The sequence below is a fragment of the Scyliorhinus torazame genome, chromosome 11, assembly GCF_047496885.1.
Source record: "Scyliorhinus torazame isolate Kashiwa2021f chromosome 11, sScyTor2.1, whole genome shotgun sequence".
NCBI classification, from domain to species: Eukaryota; Metazoa; Chordata; class Chondrichthyes; order Carcharhiniformes; family Scyliorhinidae; genus Scyliorhinus; species Scyliorhinus torazame.
This window is the reverse complement of record NC_092717.1, coordinates 224,215,012-224,235,799: the sequence shown is the minus strand read 5'-3', so window position 1 is coordinate 224,235,799 and position 20,788 is coordinate 224,215,012. Positions and strand designations below refer to the sequence as shown.

Here is a 20,788-nt window from a genome sequence, read left to right as displayed (position 1 = left end):
ACGGGTGCGGTGGGACGGAGAATCCCGCCCCTGGAAGATTGCTGTCTGAATTACGTCTTGGAATTCAAAGATAGTCATCCAAAGCAATTGGCTTCAAAATCGGACCTGAGCCAAATAAAGAGGCAGCTAATGAAACAAAATGAAATGAAATTCGCTTATAGTCACAAGTAGGCTTCAAATGAAGTTACTGTGAAAAGCCCCTAGTCGCCACATTCCGGCGCCTGTTCGGGGAGGCTGTTACGGGAATTGAACCGTGCTGCTGGCCTGCCTCGGTCTGCTTTCAAAGCCAGCGATTTAGCCCTATGCTAAACAGCCCCATGGCTAGCAGCCAATCAAACTTTCTTTCGGTGCAGAAGTAACATAGTCAATCATGTCACCCTTAATTGTGACAAGCCTTTCAGTCGAAATGTCAATCGGGGGAGTTTAAAGGTCAAACCACGGCTTAGATGTAATGCCACTGGGCCAGTATCCCAGAGGGCCAGGCTAATGTTTGAGGGTCACAGGATCAAATCCCACCAGAGCGGCTGGCGGAATTTAAATTCAATTCATAAATATCTGGAATTAAAACAGAAGCTGGTCTCAGTCACAGTAACAATGGAACCCATTGTTGATTGTCATTAAACCCTATCTGGTTCACTCAAGTTCCTTCAGGGAAGGAAATCTGCCTATCCTTACCTGGCCTGGCTTACATGCGACTCTAGATCCACAGGAATGTGGTTGATTCTTAACTGCCCTCTGAAATGACCACTCCGCTGAAGGGTAATTAGGGATGGGCAACAAAAGCTGGCCTGGGCAGTGACGCCCGCATCCATGAAAGAAGTTGAAAAAGTAACACATAATTCAGCACCCTGGGAGCATTCAGTATGAGGAAACCTTATCAATCAGGACCAATGATTATTCCTGGCATAAGAGCCTTGACAACTGAGGTTTCTTCATCTGTGAAGGGTTCATCATAGTTCCAAGTCTAGATGCAGACCATCTCTCTTTATGACCTTTCTCATCATTATTACATCATATTCAGTATTGTGCTCCATCTATAACTTTCCTGTCTCTCATACGTTATATAAACTTAATAAATTGACAGCCGTTTGGCATGTTTGGCCCAAATGGCTTGTTCTGCTGCTCGAACACCCTGGTATGCTTTTAATTTGTGTTAGTTAGTACCAGTTATCTCATTGGCATGGCATATGTGTCTAGCAGTTCAAGCAGGTGAATCTGCTGAATAAAAGTCTGGTGACCACTTGGCTTGGGAACTTGTCAACTTCCAAGTTTGGCTGTGCCATCCCGTATTACGAGATTTCATTACAAATACATAACCTATTTGTTTTAACAATTACATCACCTTTGAATGACACACTTCATATCCTTACCCATTCAGTCACTAAACAATTATCTACTTAAATATTTCCACACACTAACTGCAAAACTGTCATTTGACACTTAAAGACATTGTGGCTTAACGATCATGTTAGTCAACCAAAAGTTAAAATTTACCCTTGATCAGAACAAAACAGGGCAATGTTAAACTAGCAGATTCCATCATCCATCTGGTCAGCCACAGGAATCCTGCTACTACTCCAAATACCTCTTTCCACATTGGTGTCTTAGATTCTCAAAAGGTATTCTCCATCAACCTGCACGGTGCCCAAGAATTTTAGCAACTTCTGTCACTAAAAATGACCAGCATCCAGGCGAATCAGTACAGCAGGCAAACCCCCATGAGTTCAACTGAGGGCTTATGAAGAGACAGCAGGAAAGGTGATTGAATTTTTTTATAAATGACCAGATATTTAATAATATTTATTCCCTTGATGCAGAAAACTAATATCATGAGGAAAATTAACATTTTATTTCCATGATGTCTCATTTTTAACTATTGTACGTCCTGATCAAGCCTTGCCATTTACAAGTCCCAATATAAATAAGGTGGAGATGTTTGGAGGCAAATTTCTAAAGGCGCCTTTGTCAAACCTAAATATTCCTAAGAGAGGCCATTCCCAGTAATGAACTGAGATGCACTTCCCGTCACATTGAAAGAATAATGGCTTCTCTCAATGGCTCAAGGAATGAATGCACCATGTAATAGAGAATAGGAAAGTCCAGATTCCATGCATGGTGAGTGAACTCAACTAAACCTGAGTTATAGTTGGAATATGAGAACTAACCTTAATCTCCCACATTGTGAGGAAATTAAAAAAATAGGAGACTAATACAATGCTTTGCTTTTGATTATTACTGACTGACCGTTACTTGGAAAATTGGATTCAGTTGGAGGACAAGATCAGCCTTGGCTGCCAGTTCGTATTTACGGCCTTCCGCATCTTAAAAGATGCTTCAAAGAAAAGCAAATAAACTGTAATGGAGATTCAGTTGAGAAAGCCTTTTGTTCAGGCCGGTTAATGTTGCAGCAATTAATGGAAGAAACAAATCTTGGTTAAATCTCTCCTCCGGGCATTTGACAACATCATCTGGACATTCATAATCAAGCATCACTTAGTTCCTGCGGCTTCTCTCTGCAGGAAATGTTATCTCAATGTCCATCTGACCTCCGATCTCAGTGCAGAAATATGAGCTGATGCGAAACCCATTTTCTCGAGATGAATTACAGAACGTTAAGCACACCACATGAATTTACCAGACAACAAGACACGCAGCGAAGGACCTAGAAAAGATCCTTCATGCAGGGATTCATGCCTTTGATGTAGTCAGCCTGTCCTTTTACTGAACTGCATAAATTATCTGTACTTTTGAGACCACCAAGCACATCATTAATTTAAAGCACTTTAACGTTTTTAGTACAGCACTCCCAACATCTGCCTTGGCTGTCACTTGACAGCAGGTTTGAGTAAGTTGCTGTTTAGGTAAGCATCAACAATGAGTAGAAGTACTCAAGATACTTTTTTTTTCATTCATTTTTATGGGTTGCGGGGTTCGCTGGCTGGGCCAGCATTTGTTGCCCATCCCTAATTGCCCGCGAGAAGGTGGCGGTACATTGTACCACATCAAAAAATGTCACAGACAGCACCATGTTAGTAACTATCAAAACAGCCAAATTTAGAGCATTACTGAACACTCGCCGTTTTGCCTTTCATGTAATTTCAAGTGTCATAATCCCTGTCCTCGGCCATCCTCAATGTTGACCACGATTGGAGCAAGCTCATGTGGCAGACCTGATGGACTGAATGGCCTGATTTTGTACTGTAAATCTACGTAATTGTCCTCAGTTAAGTTCCTCAAGGTGACCAAAAAATCTATTCCATCTTTCCTCACCAATAATCAGCTCAACAGCATTGAAAAGTTAACTCTGTTTCTCTTCCCACAGCCGCTGCCTGAACTGCTGAGTATTTTCAGCATTTTCCGTTTTTATTTTGGACGTCAACATGGGCAATATTTTGGTTTTGTAATCACTCTTGAGTGTCAATTAAGAGTTGAATATTGGCCAAGACACCAAGGCCAAGGCATTGCTGCTTCTTTCAAACAGTGTCATGGGATCGTTAGCATCCACCTGATTAAACAGTTAGGATCTGGTTTTAATAGATTGTCTAAATTTAGATTTTATATAAATATATACAAGCAACATCCATGTTATATTTCTGCAAAATATCATTGCATTCTGGGCATGATGTGTTGAGCATAAAAATATCTAGTGGCACGTCCTGGTGTACATTTTTACTTGGTTATGTCACACTTATTTTTTAAAATACGTACATTAGCACAAAATATATTTCCAGTTTTTAAATAAAAATCTTCTCTCCCCATAGCCCCACGACCTCCGATGCTTTATTCAAATTTGGCAATGTGTACTAAAGAATGCAAATGGTATCATATTCATTACATTAGTGGCTTTAAGGGGCATAAGTTCAAATCCAACCAAGGCAGCTCGGGAATTTAAATTCAATTAATTACACAAATCTAGAATAAAAATAAAAATACAGTAATAATAACCCGTGAAGCTACAGGATGATCATTAAAGATTCATCTCGTTCACTTTTGTCCTCCAGGGATGGAAATGTGCCATCCTTACCCAGTCACCCAATTTGTGACTCAAGACCCACAGCAAAATGGTTGACTTTTGATTGCCCTTGAGATGGGTTGGCAAGCAAAGCAACTGCTGCGACAAAGGGTTTAAGCTAAGAATAGTTCCCGATCTGATAGCTATAGTCCCTACACTATAAGCTCCAATGGACCCACCACTACCTTCTTGCGAGCAATTATTTGTGGGCAATAAATGCTGACCTTGCCAGCTGTGCCCACATCCCATGAACTCAATAAAATTATGTTTTTATACAAAGAACAAAGAAATGTACAGCACAGGAACAGGCCCTTCGGCCCTCCAAGCCCGTGCCGACCATACTGCCCGACTAAACTACAATCTTCTACACTTCCTGGGTCCGTATCCTTCTATTCCCATCCTATTCATATATTTGTCAAGATGCCCCTTAAATGTCCCTATCGTCCCTGCCTCCACTACCTCCTCCGGTAGTGAGTTCCAGGCACCCACTACCCTCTGCGTAAAAAACTTGCCTCGTACATCTACTCTAAACTTTGCCCCTCTCACCTTAAACCTGTGCCCCCTAGTAATTGACCCCTCTACCCTGGGGAAAAGCCTCTGACTATCCACTCTGTCTATGCCCCTCATAATTTTGTATACCTCTATCAGGTCGCCCCTCAACCTCCTTCGTTCCAGTGAGAACAAACCGAGTTTATTCAATCGCTCCTCATAGCTTATGCCCTCCATACCAGGCAACATTCTGGTAAATCTCTTCTGCACCCTCTCTAAAGCCTCCACATCCTTCTGGTAGTGTGGCGACCAGAATTGAACACTATACTCCAAGTGTGGCCTAACTAAGGTTCTATACAGCTGCAACATGACTTGCCAATTCTTATACTCAATGCCCCGGCCAATGAAGGCAAGCATGCCGTATGCCTTCTTGACTACCTTCTCCACCTGTGTAGCCCCTTTCAGTGATCTGTGGACCTGTACTCCTAGATCTCTTTGACTTTCAACACTCTTGAGGGTTCTACCATTCACTGTATATTCCCTACCTGCATTAGCCCTTCCAAAATGCATTACCTCACATTTGTCCAGGTTAAACTCCATCTGCCATCTCTCCGCCCAAGTCTCCAGACAATCTAAATCCTGCTGTATCCTCAGACAGTCCTCATCGCTATCCGCAATTCCACCAACCTTTGTGTCGTCTGCAAACTTACTAATCAGACCAGTTACATTTTCCTCCAAATCATTTATATATACTACAAAGAGCAAAGGTCCCAGCACTGATCCCTGTGGAACACCACTGGTCACAGCCCTCCAATTAGAAAAGCATCCCTCCATTGCTACCCTCTGCCTTCTATGGCCTAGCCAGTTCTGTATCCACCTTGCCAGTTCACCCCGATCCCGTGTGACTTCACCTTTTGTACTAGTCTACCATGAGGGACCTTGTCAAAGGCCTTACTGAAGTCCATATAGACAACATCTACTGCCCTACCTGCATCAATCATCTTAGTGACCTCCTCGAAAAACTCTATCAAGTTAGTGAGACACGACCTCCCCTTCACAAAACCGTGCTGCCTCTCACTAATACGTCCATTTGCTTCCAAATGGGAGTAGATCCTGTCTCGAAGAATTCTCTCCAGTAATTTCCCTACCACTGAAGTAAGGCTCACCGGCCTGTAGTTCCCGGGATTATCCCTGCCACCCTTCTTAAACCGAGGAACAACATTGGCTATTCTCCAGTCCTCCGGGACATCCCCTGAAGACAGCGAGGATCCAAAGATTTCTGTCAAGGCCTCAGCAATTTCCTCTCCAGCCTCCTTCAGTATTCTGGGGTAGATCCCATCCGGCCCTGGGGACTTATCTACCTTAATATTTTTTAAGACACCCAACACCTCGTCTTTTTGGATCACAATGTGACCCAGGCTATCTACACCCCCTTCTCCAGACTCAACATCTACCAATTCCTTCTCTTTGGTGAATACTGATGCAAAGTATTCATTTAGTACCTCGCCCATTTCCTCTGGCTCCACACATAGATTCCCTTGCCTATCCTTCAGTGGGCCAACCCTTTCCCTGGCTACCCTCTTGCTTTTTATGTAAGTGTAAAAAGCCTTGGGATTTTCCTTAACCCTATTTGCCAATGACTTTTCATGACCCCTTCTAGCCCTCCTGACTCCTTGCTTAAGTTCCTTCCTACTTTCCTTATATGCCACACAGGCTTCGTCTGTTCCCAGCCTTTTAGCCCTGACAAATGCCTCCTTTTTCTTTTTGACGAGGCCTACAATATCACTCGTCATCCAAGGTTCCCGAAAATTGCCGTATTTATCTTTCTTCCTCACAGGAACATGCCTGTCCTGTATTCCTTTCAACTGACACTTGAAAGCCTCCCACATGTCAGATGTTGATTTGCCCTCAAACATCCGCCCCCAATCTATGTTCTTCAGTTCCCGCCTAATATTGTTATAATTAGCCTTCCCCCAATTTAGCACATTCATCCTCGGACCACTCTTATCCTTGTCCACCAGTACTTTAAAACTTACTGAATTGTGGTCACTGTTACCGAAATGCTCCCCTACTGAAACATCTACCACCTGGCCGGGCTCATTCCCCAATACCAGGTCCAGTACCGCCCCTTCCCTAGTTGGACTGTTTACATATTGTTTTAAGAAGCCCTCCTGGATGCTCCTTACAAACTCTGCCCCGTCTAAGCCCCTGGCACTAAGTGAGTCCCAGTCAATATTGGGGAAGTTGAAGTCTCCCATCACCACAACCCTGTTGTTTTTACTCTTTTCCAAAATCTGTCTACCTATCTGCTCCTCTATCTCCCGCTGGCTGTTGGGAGGCCTGTAGTATACCCCCAACATTGTGACTGCACCCTTCTTATTCCTGATCTCTACCCATATAGCCTCACTGCCCTCTGAGGTGTCCTCTCGCTGTATAGCTGTGATACTCTCCTGAACAAGTAGCGCAACTCCGCCTCCCCTTTTACATCCCCCTCTATCCCGCCTGAAACATCTAAATCCTGGAACGTTTAGCTGCCAATCCTGCCCTTCCCTCAACCAGGTCTCTGTAATGGCAACAACATCATAGTTCCAAGTAGTAATCCAAGCTCTAAGTTCATCTGCCTTACCCGTAATGCTCCTTGCATTAAAACATATGCACTTCAGGCCACCAGACCCGCTGTGTTCAGCAACTTCTCCCCGTCTGCTCTGCCTCAGAGCCACACTGTCCCTATTCCCTAGTTCTCCCTCAATGCTCTCACCTTCTGACCTATTGCTCCCGTGCCCACCCCCCTGCCATACTAGTTTAAACCCTCCCTATGTTTGATTTTGGAATGGTGCAGAATAGAGTAAAAGAATGAAGAAACTGGCAGCCAGTAAAAAGCTTCTTACCTCACTGCTTTGTGCAAAGTGAGAGTATTTTATTAACATTGACGATATAGGGTGGGGTTTACTGCCCCTACCCGGTGGCGGGTTCCCCTGTGGCAGGTTCCCCGCGGCAGGATGAGAGAGCCGCCCAAAGCGCAGCGCACATCAATGGGATTGGAAGATCCTGCCAGGGACCAATGACGCGTCACCTTTAGCACAGGGCTAAATCGCTGGCTTTGAAAGCAGACCAAGGCAGGCCAGCAGCACGGTTCAATTCCCATAACAGCCTCCCCGAACAGGCGCCGGAATGTGGCGACTAGGGACTTTTCACAGTAACTTCATTTGAAGCCTACTTGGGACAATAAGCGATTTTCATTTCGTTTCATTTCATTGTCAGAAAGCACATCTTGGGGGAGGGGGAGGGGAATTGTGCCTATGGTCTCCATTATATCGATTCAACAGTGTCGATGTACATGGATAAATTAAGATCTTAGTAAGGATTTGAAGAATCTGAACAGCAACAACTTATATAGAATGTTTAACGTAATGAAAAGGTCCAAAACCTTCACAGGCGCATTTTTTGTGTGTATTGTATGTGTAGCACAGGGCCTGCTCTTTGTCGACAACAAGAACATGTACCCACATTGTGCCTGTTTCAACTAAACAAAACAAGTAATAGGCATTCACTGGTTCATTCACAGGGCAATGTCTTTATCTATCAGTGTGAAGCTACCTGGTTTAAAATTCAAACAATACTTGGCAGTTAACTGTCAGTCACCATGAACTGATGCATTGTCCATGGCAACACATCTACCAGTTAGAGCCCAGTTGCCAACCAATGAGCTCTCTCTTCTCATACAGCATAAATGTATTTGCCTTACATTTCCCTTCTGTGAATTGTACTAATGAGTACAAGACAAACAACTTTGACAAAGATTGTCTTTCCTTCAGCAATATTCAAATTCTGTACTACCAAATGTTTATAAAAAATAAGTATTACATCAAGCCGCATAAGGTGTGAGATGACCAAAAGCTTGGTCATAGGTGTAGATTTTCAGGACTGTCTTATGTTACGACCTGTCCCCAGGCGAGGTTCTCCAAATTTGTAAACCAGGGCAAGATCCTTCAATTGGTTACTGTCCGACTGGCTTGTCATGCCCTGGGTGTGGAGGGATGAAGTGGCTCCCTCCAACTCCCTCTGCTAGTTGCAACAAGGTTAATCGAATAAGGATTCCTCCCTTCGCGGGTAGGTTTTTCCGGTATTTATGTTTTAAAAGAAGCCAATTTATCCTTAGGCCTTATTGAGTTAAAGTTAAAGTGAGTTTATTAACTACTAAATGTATGAAAATTATAAAACACATGCCATTACATTCATACAGACTAGAAGTGAGAATTGAGTCCAAAGTAAGAATAACAAATAAAGTAAACGAGATGGTCCTTGACTCGTGAGGGATGGATGATTGAGCATTGCAATTCGAGATTCCATTAGCACCGACTTCAGCAGGCAAATTCGTGAAGCTCAGCTATCCCGGAGGATTGTGGGGCTGGCGGGAATTACAGAGATAGGGAGGTGTGAGGTCAGGGAGAGATTTAAAAGCAAGGATGATCATTTTAAAATCAAGATGTAACTTGACTGGGAACGAATGTCAGTCAGCGAGCACAGGGCTGATGGAAAGGAGCTTGCTGAACAGTTTATTGACGAGCAATGCCTCACGTGGGGTCAATCCACATAGAACATACAATGCAGAAGGAGGCCATTCGGCCCATCAAGTCTGCACCGACCCACTTAAGCCCTCACTTCCACGCTATCCCCGTAACCCAATAACCCCTCCTAACCTTTTTGGTCACTAAGGGCAATTTATCATGGCCAATCCACCTAACCTGCACGTCTTTGGACTGTGGGAGGAAACCGGAGCACCCGGAGGAAACCCACGCACACACGGGGAGAACGTGCAGACTCCGCACAGACAGTGACCCAAGCCGGAATCGAACCTGGGACCCTGACGCTGTGAAGCCACAGTGCTATCCACTTGTGCTACCGTGCTTACATAGACTACTCATCCTGGAATTTCACACATGCTGAATTCTTAACCTCAGGGGAAATGACATACACTCTAGCAGAGACTCCTGAAGAGTGGCAGAGACCCAGGATGGTCCATCTGTCTGTTTATTTGATTGATGCATTGGTTTGCAGTTTGAAAATTGGGGAAAAAGACACATTTTTAAAATTTGAGTGGAATGGAATTTAATCACTTGAACGAATCCAGCCACTCCAGACCTGGCATTACTAGCCACTTTCACAGAACTCCCAGAAAGTGGACGTTTCATGCTAAAATAGTACCAAACAGGGCATGGCACCAAATATCTCATAATTCCCTGGCACTGGTTAGAGGTTCAGAATGAAATATTAAGCGGTTTTAGGAAGGGAGATATTTTCTACACTCCCAGCAGGTGCACCGCATAGATTCTGCCAGCAGTCATACTGTATAAGATTTAAACAAAGACTATCTCCATAGCAACCGAGTATTTTCATCTGCAGTAAAAGAAATAAATGTGGCGCAGATGCTCCCCGGTGACTGGAGAGCAAGGGGCTTCAGACTTCTGCCTACAGCCTTTCATTCTATGAGTCATGCTGACCAAAGCAATGAATTGAAACCTCAGATCCTCTCAATGCACAATGATGGCTTCATTTAGCCGGCAAGTTCCTCCCACATCAGAAAGGAATCTTGAATTTGCTTGTTACATGTCCATGTATCATCTATTTGGTAAGCCGGTGAATGAAAAAAATATACAGGCGGTTTGCTTTCCCATTATCTTCAGCACACTTCAGAAGCTGCGCATCTTGCTTTAGAAAATAACTGCCTGACCCATTCCTAATCACTCTGTGGAAAATGTGGCCATCGAGTGACAACATGATTAGACATGGAGCCCATGGCGCAGACATAATAAGAGAGATGCCTGTGCAACCGTGCCCCGCAAATGAATCAACCTACCCATCAACTTGTAAAACAGTGGCAGTGAAAAGCAATCTCCTTTGTTCCTGCCTCTGCTGAAAATGAGTTTTTTAACGGGAGACAGTAAAGGGCAGCATTGGCCCGCCTTTGAGAACCTCCACGTTTGAATAGCCTTCCTCTCCTACCGAGGTTGGCACGCTTGAACTTCAGGAGAATAGAGCAGGGGAAATAGGAAGGCGGCAACTTGCTCAAAGGTGGCTGGAGACTAGAGGTGAAAACCTGTCTGTTGGCAAGTGCAGTTTGTTTCCTGTCAAAGAATGTGTCTGTGGTGCTCCAAGTGCCCCCTAGATCATCATGTATATTGGCCATTTGTGGGCAGCACGGTGACACAGTGGGTTAGCCCTGCTGCCTCATGGCGCCGAGGTCCCAGGTTCGATCCCGGCTCTGGGTCACTGTCCATGTGGAGTTTGCACATTCTCCCCGTGTTTGCGTGGGATTCATCCCCACAACCTAAAGATGTGCAGGTTCGGTGGATTGGCCACGCTAAATTGTCCCTTAATTGGGAAAAAAAAAAAATTGGGTACTCTTTTAAAAAAATTTTTTTTTAATGTATATTGGCCATTTGGGTTTGATAAGGGATTAAGATTTTAGAGGGGGAAATAAATCTTAAGCATGGAAGTAGAAACTGTGGCTCTTTTGAAGGCAGTTCTGTGGAGAAGTGGAAGTTCTGTGGGTCTAATGAGGTAACAAGATCAAGAATACCGATAGGCAAAAAGGACAAGATAAGATGTGGGCTTCAGGTTGTATTTTACCAACGTGTCAGTGGTTGAGATTTGAATGAGCTAAGGTTGGCTCCGAAATTATCCACAGAATACTAGCGATCAAACCTAATACATTCATCCAAAGTTCCTCTTTGACTTCTCAGTGGAATAATTAACTCATGTTTTAAACAGGTTGGCATCTTTTTTGTTATACAGAAGGATTTCAGATGAACACTTATTGTTATGGAAATAATTTCAATCTTAGGGCTATTGTACCGCTTTTTTTGTAATTGCTTAATTCAAATGATTGAATAAGGACATTGTTGTTGCCCTGTTCGAGGATAAATGAGATCAAATTTGCCAAATACTGGTTTTGCACATTGTAGAAGATGGCACAGCGGCACAGTGGTTAGCACTGCTGCCTCACAGCACCAGGGACCCGGGTTCTATTCAAGACTTGGGTGATTGTTTGTGTGGAGTTTGTATGTTTTCCCTTTGTCTATGTGGGTTTCCTCTGGATTCTCCGGTTTCCTCCCACAGTCCAAAGACTTGCAGGTTAGGTGGATTGGCCATGGTGAATTGCCAATTTACCGTGTCTCAAGATGTGCGGGTTGGGTGGGGTTACGGGGATAGAGTCAGGGAATGGGCCTAGGTCGGCTGCTCTTTCTGAGGGTTGGTGCAGTCTCAATGGGCTGAATGATGTCCTTCTGCACTGTAGGGGTTCTATGGATTCTATGAAGGAAGTTGATGAATTTTCTTTTGTGAGTTAGGTTGGATTATTGCCACAGATCGTGAGTAGGAGGAAATAGAGTTGGAGAGAGGGGAAACTAGGAAACCCTGAGTTAATCAAAGGAAAGGGAGAGCATGAAGCAGCTAGCTTCATAAATTCTCATGTGAACCTAGTGACATTCTCTGGCACATAAGCTTGGAACTCCTGCCTTTAATGAGCCTGGACTTTAGCAAAGTGCCTTATGTACATGGAATGCTACCTCGCTCCCAGATCTAGTTTTGAGACAGACTCTGTGACAAAAGCTTTGTATAAACATAAATGCAAAAGAAAAGGTCTTTACTCTGAATGAAAGATAAGAAAAGGGACCCTTTAAAGTCAGATATTCTTGCCATTTCCCACAGTCTATCAACATGGAAGGGGGAGGGTGGTCGTGCAGCTAGAGCTAGTTCAGGGACGCCAACTACTTCTCTTCATTCAAATGCTTAATTTGAGTTACTGGACAATTTGAAGTTGAATTGTGCTCAAAAGGGCTATTTGTATCGTTTTAATATAATTGTTTAATTCAGATTATCGGGTAATTGAAATTTGAGGGTAAAAAAATCAACTGAAGTGAGTGTTAGCTGGATTGGTTTTTTTGCTTTGTTTTTTAAGATCTCCCTGTGATAATAAAACAAAAACCTTGCATTTATATAGCACCTTTCACCACCATTGGATGTCTTAAACTGCTTTACAACCAATGAAGTATTTTATGAGTAGGTACTGTTACGATCCCCATGGAGACCAATCAACATTTAAAAAGAGATTTAAATTCCCAGTGACTGACTTAAAATACTCCACGTGACGATCGTACCTTTTAAGACTTTTACTGCAACAAAAACACTTAAGCAACTTCAATAAACATTACTTAGGAGGCAACTAATATCATAAAATACAGAAAAGATACCCCCCTTCTTCCCTTAACTTAGTAATACCCCTACCAGGACGAGCTGAAAAATTCCCGCCCATGTTTATACATTAGATTTCTACGGAAAGTGTGGTGTAGCCTTCTCAGGAACCAGTCGAAAGTTTCTCCCCCTGCTTCTGATAGGCTCACAGTCGCCATTTCTTTGAGTCACAACATCCATTGTCCAGCAAAGGTTTCTTCCCTCTACTGAGAATCACCAGCAGCAAGACCCACTCCGAAGATTCCTTCTCTTGGCTACATCAGCGAGATTCTTCCAGCGTCCTTCAATTTCCATGGGCCACAAGTTCTGTAACCAGAGAATGTGCTCTCACCTGCACTATGCCTGGTGGCTAACCGAGAACATCCCACTCCTTGCTGTTTCCAATGGTTGCTGTTCCTGTCTCTCTCTCTCTCTGGGACATTCTCTTTCTCTGTGTCCAGGGTTCTTGAGTCAGTAATTCTCCACTAGTGAACAACTGACTCTCCCTTTGTGTTCAGGTATTAAATCTGGCACTTGGGTTTCAATTGAACTGGCCCCATTCCCATCGCAACCAGGTCACATTGGTTTATCGCCGGGCAGAAGTAGTAAGAGGGCACATGCTCAATTTTACCTTGAATTAAAAGATAACCGCCTTATAAGTCCTTGTATTTGTAATGTTACTGGGGTAATGCAGGAAATGCAACAGCCAATTTGAACATCGCAAACTCACACAAACAGCAATGTGATAATAACCAGATTATCTATTTTACTAATATTGATTGACGGGTAAATATTAGCTCGGACCCGAGGTAGAACTCCCCTATTGCTCTTCATAATAGCGCCGTGGAGTCTTTTACATCTACCAGACCAGGCAGACGGGTCCTTGGTCTACTGCCACAGGGAAAAACATGGCACCTCTGACAGTGAAGCACTCCCTCAGTGCAGCCCTGATTATTATGCTTGATGGTTAGAACTAGGTCAGTCTCTTGGGGTCAATTTGTGCAAGATGAAATCGATATAGTTTCTCCAAGATGAATTATGGGAAAAATATTTCATATCTGCATCAACTGCACATTCATTAAAGGTTGTGGTCTGACTGTTTTATAACTAATAATTATATGAAGTGAAATAATTATAGCCTGATTATTTTGTGAAAAGAAAAGAAAATTTATCAGGCTGGGTACCGCAGTGTAATTTTGAGAATAATGCAAAGGACTGGGTTTACTTAAAGAAAACAAGAATTAGGTGTGCCAAGCATCCCTCCTTTGTTAACATGTACCAACTTCATTTAGAGATCAGCAAGCTGAGAATATTAAATTTAAAGCATATTTTGTTCTGCAGATTTTTAAAAGTCTGTTGAACTTCATAGAACACTAATGAAATATCCATTGGCCTGTGCTCTGTAACACTCTTAACACCATCTAATCCCATAACGTATCAACTTCTGTCATTTCAGAATCACGATCATTCCTGCATGGCCTGTCGGATAATCTCCCGGTCTGACGAGCATCATCCTCCCATTCTACCTCCAAAGCCAGACTTAACTGTGGGACTACATGGCCAATGGGCGAGCCGGCGGTGTGAGGTGCGGCCAGAGGTGCTGTTCCTCACCCGCCACTTCATATTCCATGACAACAACAACACTTGGGAAGGACATTACTACCATTTCGCGGACCCTCTGTGCAAGCATCCAACTTTCACCATCTATGCAAAGGGCCGTTACAGCCGAGGAATCCCCTCAACTAAAGTAATGGGAGGAACAGAGTTTGTGTTTAAAGGTAATATCAAATTGATCAATTAATATTTTTGAATGTGAACTCCATAGACGTTATTAGAAACATACCTTGTCCCATTCAGAGCAAAATCATCATCTGAGTTTCCAAGGCAATCCATTCCTTATACCTGTACTCTTACTGTTTGATAGAGCCATGGACAAAGTCTTGGGCAATGTAGTTATGAGGAGATTAAACAGACTATGAAAATCCTTGCAGTGTGCACACAATATGTGCTGCTGCTCAGGCTACCAACTTCAACTGTACATATTTATGTGCACTCTGTCTTCATGTGCCCTGCCCCAGTTCTCTCACCATTGGTCACCCACATGTCCATCTGCAAAGCACATTGCCTTCCCATGCAAATTTCAAAGCCTTTTGGGTGATTCTTCACTGTCACTCAAAACAACATTACTTTCCCATTGTCAGTATTTTTAGAATGAATATACAAAATGTTCAAAGAAAATGTTTCAGTAACGTTGTGATCTTTCCCCATAGCTGCTTTATGCAATACACTGCAGACACTGGAGAATAATCTTCAGACTCTGGGGGGCTCCAGGACAGTCCTGGAGATTTGGCAACGCTGGGCGCTGGCCCTGTCAGTTATGCAGACTCTTAAATTACCCCATCTGAGTTATTCTTTCGCCTCAAGCAAGAAGACTGCATAAGACCAAAGGCTGCTCTGATGCGAAAATGTGCATTTGTCTCACAGCCCAGTGTGAGCACCGAGCACATGTTCACATTCACAGTAAAGCCACCACATCACAGTTCCTATGTCCGAGTGCAAAACTGAATATGGCAGAATCCCATAAACATGCTAATATTGCACCATGAATGATTAAGATCAGCCTACACCGGGCTGCCAAAAATGCGCTACACTTGATGGCATTCAATCTATTATAGCATTGGAGTGACTGAATATTACTTTATCACACAATGCAGGCATTCAAATACTGGAAGCAAAAGCATTAGACGTATTCATAGGTTGCAATGTGTCCAAGTCACTCTTTCCAGACCGATTCCTACCATTACAAATTCAAACCATTTGATCTTCAATATTCTTCTATTACCCAAAGCGCAGAAGGATTTCAAAAATACGATATTATGTGCCAGAGTGTATAATCCATGCATAACAAACATGACATCATATTTGTTAATAGTGGTGTTAATCCCGTTTAGGGCTTGGCACCTGAGGAGATAGAGAATGGATGTAATTAATGTTGTTCTACAAAACAGAATGGTTGCCATGATGTGCAGGAGATGATACAGGGCCTCCAGGGCACACCCCATTTCCCACCTGAGCTAATCAGAACAAACATTTGGAGTTGTGCACACATTAATCAAGTTTTCAAGGTTTAAGGGTTTTTCTTGTGCGTTGTTATCAGCTTGACAAGTGGCTGAACAACATTGTTGGAGGTATTCTTTCTTGGTATTCTTTCTTGCCGCGCCAGTTGTATGTTAGTTGTAAGACCGTACGTGCAGAGTAAAAGCACATGTTAAAAAATGGCAGAGAAATAAATAAACTTCAATTTAAGTGCATTCTCACTGCTCTGTGTAACTTAATCTCAATTGTTGGAGTAGGGCAGAGTGATCTTTACTCAGCAACTAAATCATATTATATTTGGCCTGGGATGATACTGGATGCCCAAAATTGGAGATTTTCCATTTCCCACTGTTAAAATCCCTCGCAATGAGGACAAAAATGAGTCAAAGAGACAAAACAAAACACATTGAAAGTTGCAAACCTTCCCAACATTAATAAAGCTATTTGAAATATCTTCACTTGAAACAGTTGCCGCCCAATGCAGTTTGAGCAAAGGTTGGTTTGGGGCAGCACCGTAGCACAGTGGTTAGCACCATTGCTTCACAGTGCCAGGGCCCCAGGTTCGATTCCTGCTTGGGTCACTGTCTGCGGAGTCTGCATGTTCTCCCCGTGTCTTCATGGGTTTCCTCCGGGTGCTCAGGTTTCCTCCCACAAGTCCCGAAAGACGTGCTTGTTAGATGAATTGGACATTCTGAATTCTCCCTCCGTGTACCCGAACAGGTGCCGGAGTGTGGCGACTAGGAGATTTTCACAGTAACTTCATTGCAGTGTTAATGTAAGCCTACTTGTGACACTAATAAAGATTATTATTACTGTTATTGATTGTTTGACATGATCTTTTCAAATTTTGTTTTAGTGAACCACATGAAGGTAACGCCAATGGACACTGCGACTGCATCGCTCTTGAATGTCTTCAACGGCAATGCGTGTGGTGCTGAGGGGTCTTGGCATGTCGGAGTGGAGCAGGATGTCACTCACACCAATGGCTGTGTGGCTCTGGGGATACGCCTCCCTCACACCGAGTACGAGCTCTTTAAGATGGAACAAGACTCTAAAGGTCGATACCTTCTGTTCAACGGGCAAAGACCTAGTGACGGATCCAGTCCAGACAGGCCAGAGAAAAGGGCTACATCCTATCAGGCTCCTTTAGTCCAGTGTACTGCATCTGCAGTAGGACCGGAGGAGTCAGTGGATGAAGGCAACCAAGACAGATCGATCAACAATGGATCCAAGAGAAGTGACCACTCGGGTGGTGCTTTTGTATTACTGTTTATTTGTGTGCTGTCTTCTATGGTCAAGCACATCTTCCGCTAAGCACAACCACGTCTTGCTATGGCTCCTCTGAGGGAAAACTCTGTAACTGGAATTTATTTCTCCATCCAGACAGTTTATTGACTTGATGCACTTCAATGCCGAAATACTGTTCCTCCATTCGAAGGCGTCAGCATGATTTTTCCACTTTGAACTCCAGTCAATTTCAGACATGGAACAAGTAGCATCTACTGCACAACAGTAATAGCACTTTATTATGATGGAAGATTTAGTCCGGCTCACACTGTAAAAATGTACATAGTTTGCCAAGTATATTCAAGCTAATGTCATCTGTACTATTCTGCTCCCAATGCTTCAGGTAACTCCAGAGGGTATTTTTAATTGGTAAATTGAGCAAGTCTTTGTATATTTGAATCTGGAGTTGTAAAAACAAATCATGGCTAACAGATGGAAAGGAGCTACTGTCTTCCATATACAGGAACACTAGTAAAAAAAACAATAATTAAGGTATTAATTAAGGTAGCAAGAAAATACCGTTTCTACTTTTTATTTTTCCTTACATGAATACAAGTAATTATTTGTATCATTTCTATAAAAGGTAACAATATTTCTGCTGTGGGTTTTGTGTGGCACTTGTTTATCACTTACTTTGTTATAAATCTAGGTATAGGTTCCACGTTATTTATATACCAAGTCAGCAGATTTGAATTTTACTGGACCTGCTTTAACTTTGTGCATCATTCATGTTCTTATGGTTTTAGAAATCACATTCAGCACATATTTTTGAAAAGTGCATTTGGGCAACTGTATAAGTAAATCATTATATTGTTGTTTACCTATTGCCTCATTTAAACATGTTGCCTGTTTGTTGCTCCCCCTTCGTTAATCAGTTCTATAGAAAGCACAAAGATTCCAGATCAAATGAAGGCCCTAGATACTTTTCTTCACTTGCAAATGATATTCCATAATAGTGCCTTTGTGCCAGTGAGCATGCTATTTAAATCATGTCCGAATATTTTGTTCAGTGTTAGGCTATTACACAATTCAGTTCACACCTTGTGATAAAGACGTGAGAATATGGGAGCAATTTGCCACCTATTCAGGTGCTGAATTTGGTGCATTTGAGTGCGATAGTGAGAGTTTGGTGACCAAGGGAGTATAAGGCTTAATTTTTATCTAAAGTTTAGTCTTTCTTTTATTTAGTTAATTAACTTAAAAGTTGCTGTTTGGTTTAGAAGAAGGTGAATTTTCAATAAGCTTTAAACCGGCTTCTACTTGTAGGCACTTGCAGCTGGAGCTTGTTAATTAGTTAATTGGATTAGGCCAGGTTTTCAGAGGCTAGATTCACAGTATAAAAGTGATCCCCTACAGTGCAGACTTTGTTTGCACTGAGTGCTGAATTTGGTGCATTTGAGTGCGATAGTGAGAGTTTGGTGACCGAGGGAGTGCTGAATTTGGTGCATTTGAGTGCGATAGTGAGAGTTTGGTGACCGAGGGAGTGCTGAATTTGGTGCATTTGAGTGCGATAGTGAGAGTTTGGTGACCGAGGGAGTTAGGTGAGGAGGGAGTAAGGCGCTCCTTTCATTTTGTTTCCGACATTTCCGCAAAGAGTGCGAAGAGAGCCAGGAGTTTACAGAAAGTGTAGCTGACTGGGAGCAGGGTCGGTGAGCGGAGATCTAGTTAGTCCACAGGGCAGCTATATTCTGTCAGGTAAGAGGGGATGGAGGCTAGGCCAGTTACATGCTCCTCCTGTAGGATGTGGGTGGTGAGGGATACCACCGGTGTCCCCACTGACTATACCTGCGGGAAGTGCACCCAACTTCAGCTCCTCAAAGACCGTGTAAGGGAACTGGAGCTGAAGCTGGATGAACTTCGGATCATCCGGGAGGCAGAGGGGGTGATTCAGAAGAGTTACAAGGAGGTAACCACACCCAAGGTACAGGACAAGAATAGCTGGGTTACAGTCAGGGGGAAAAAAACAAACAGGCAGAAAGTGCAGGGATCCCTCGTGGCCGTTCCCCTTCAAAACAAGTATACCGTTTTGGATGCTGTTGGGGGGGATGACCTACCGGGGGAAGGCCCTAGCGGCCAGGTCTCTGGCACTGAGTCTGGCTCTGGGGCTCAGAAGGGAAGGGGGGAGAATAGTAAAGCAATAGTTGTAGGAGATTCAATGGTTAGGGGAATAGATAGGAGATTCTGTGGTCGCGAGCGAGACTCCCGGAAGGTATGTTGCCTCCCGGGTGCCAGGGCCAGGGATGTCTCGGATCGTGTCTTCAGGATCCTTAAGGGGGAGGGTGAGCAGCCAGAAGTCGTGGTGCACATTGGTACCAACGACATAGGTAGGAAAAGGGGTGTGGAGGTAATAAACAAGTTTAGGGAGTTAGGCTAGAAGTTAAAAGCCAGGACAGACAGAGTTGCCATCTCTGGTTTGTTGCCGGTGCCACGTGATAGCGAGGCTAGGAATAGGGAGAGAGTGCAGTTGAACACGTGGCTGCAGGAATGGTGTAGGAGGGAGGGCTTCAGGTATTTGGATAATTGGAGCGCATTCTGGGGAAGGTGGGACCTGTACAAGCAGGACGGGTTGCATCTGAACCAGAGGGGCACCAATATCCTGGGAGGGAGGTTTTCTAGTACTCTTCGGGAGGGTTTAAACTAATTTGGCAGGGGAATGGGAACCGGATTTGTAGTCCAGCAACTAAGGTAGCCGATATTCAGGACGCCAAAGCGTGTAATGAGGCAGTGGGGAAGGGAACACTGACAAAGGAGAGTACTTGCAGGCACGGAGAGGGGTTGAAGTGTGTATACTTCAACGCAAGAAGCATCAGGAATAAGGTGGGTGAACTTAAGGCATGGATCGGTACTTGGGACTACGATGTGGTGGCCATCACGGAAACTTGGATAGAAGAGGGGCAGAAATGGTTGTTGGAGGTCCCTGGTTATAGATGTTTCAATAAGATTAGGGAGGGTGGTAAAAGAGGTGGGGGGGTGGCATTATTAATTAGAGATAGTATAACAGCTGCAGAAAGGCAGTTCGAGGAGTATCAGCCTACTGAGGTAGTATGGGTTGAAGTCAGAAATAGGAAAGGAGCAGTCACCTTGTTAGGAGTTTTCTATAGGCCCCCCAATAGTAGCAGAGATGTGGAGGAACAGATTGGGAAACAGATTTTGGAAAGGTGCAGAAGTCATAGGGAGTAGTCATGGGCGACTTTAACTTCCCAAATATTGAGTGGAAACTCTTTAGATCAAATAGTTTGGATGGGGTGGTGTTTGTGCAGTGTGTCCAGGAAGCTTTTCTAACGCAGTATGTAGATTGTCCGACCAGAGGAGGGGCAATATTGGATTTAGTACTGGGTAATGAGCCAGGGCAAGTGATAGATTTGTTAGTGGGGGAGCATTTTGGAGATAGTGACCACAATTCTGTGACTTTCACTTTAGTAATGGAGAGGGATAGGTACGTGCAACAGGGCAAGGTTTACAATTGGGGGAAGGGTAAATACGATGTTGTCAGACAAGAATTGAAGTGCATAAGTTGGGAACATAGGCTGGCAGGGAAGGACACAAATGAAATGTGGAACTTGTTCAAGGAACAGGTGCTACGTGTCCTTGATATGTATGTCCCTGTCAGGCAGGGAAGAGATGGTCGAGTGAGGGAACCATGGTTGACAAGAGAGGTTGAATGTCTTGTTA

General features: G+C 43.6%; 1 protein-coding gene across 1 annotated transcript in view; it reads left to right on the top strand.

The window, feature by feature from the left end:
* LOC140385817 (protein APCDD1-like) overlaps window positions 1-17,710 on the top strand; it is a 36,622-nt gene extending 18,912 nt beyond the window's left edge. The window contains exons 4-5 of the mRNA XM_072468373.1: window positions 14,190-14,511; window positions 16,686-17,710. Of these exons, the coding sequence (XP_072324474.1) occupies window positions 14,190-14,511; window positions 16,686-17,143 (780 nt within the window). The 3' untranslated portion in view covers window positions 17,144-17,710. The remainder of the gene's footprint in view (window positions 1-14,189; window positions 14,512-16,685) is intronic.
* The last annotated feature ends 3,078 nt before the right edge of the window (window positions 17,711-20,788 follow it).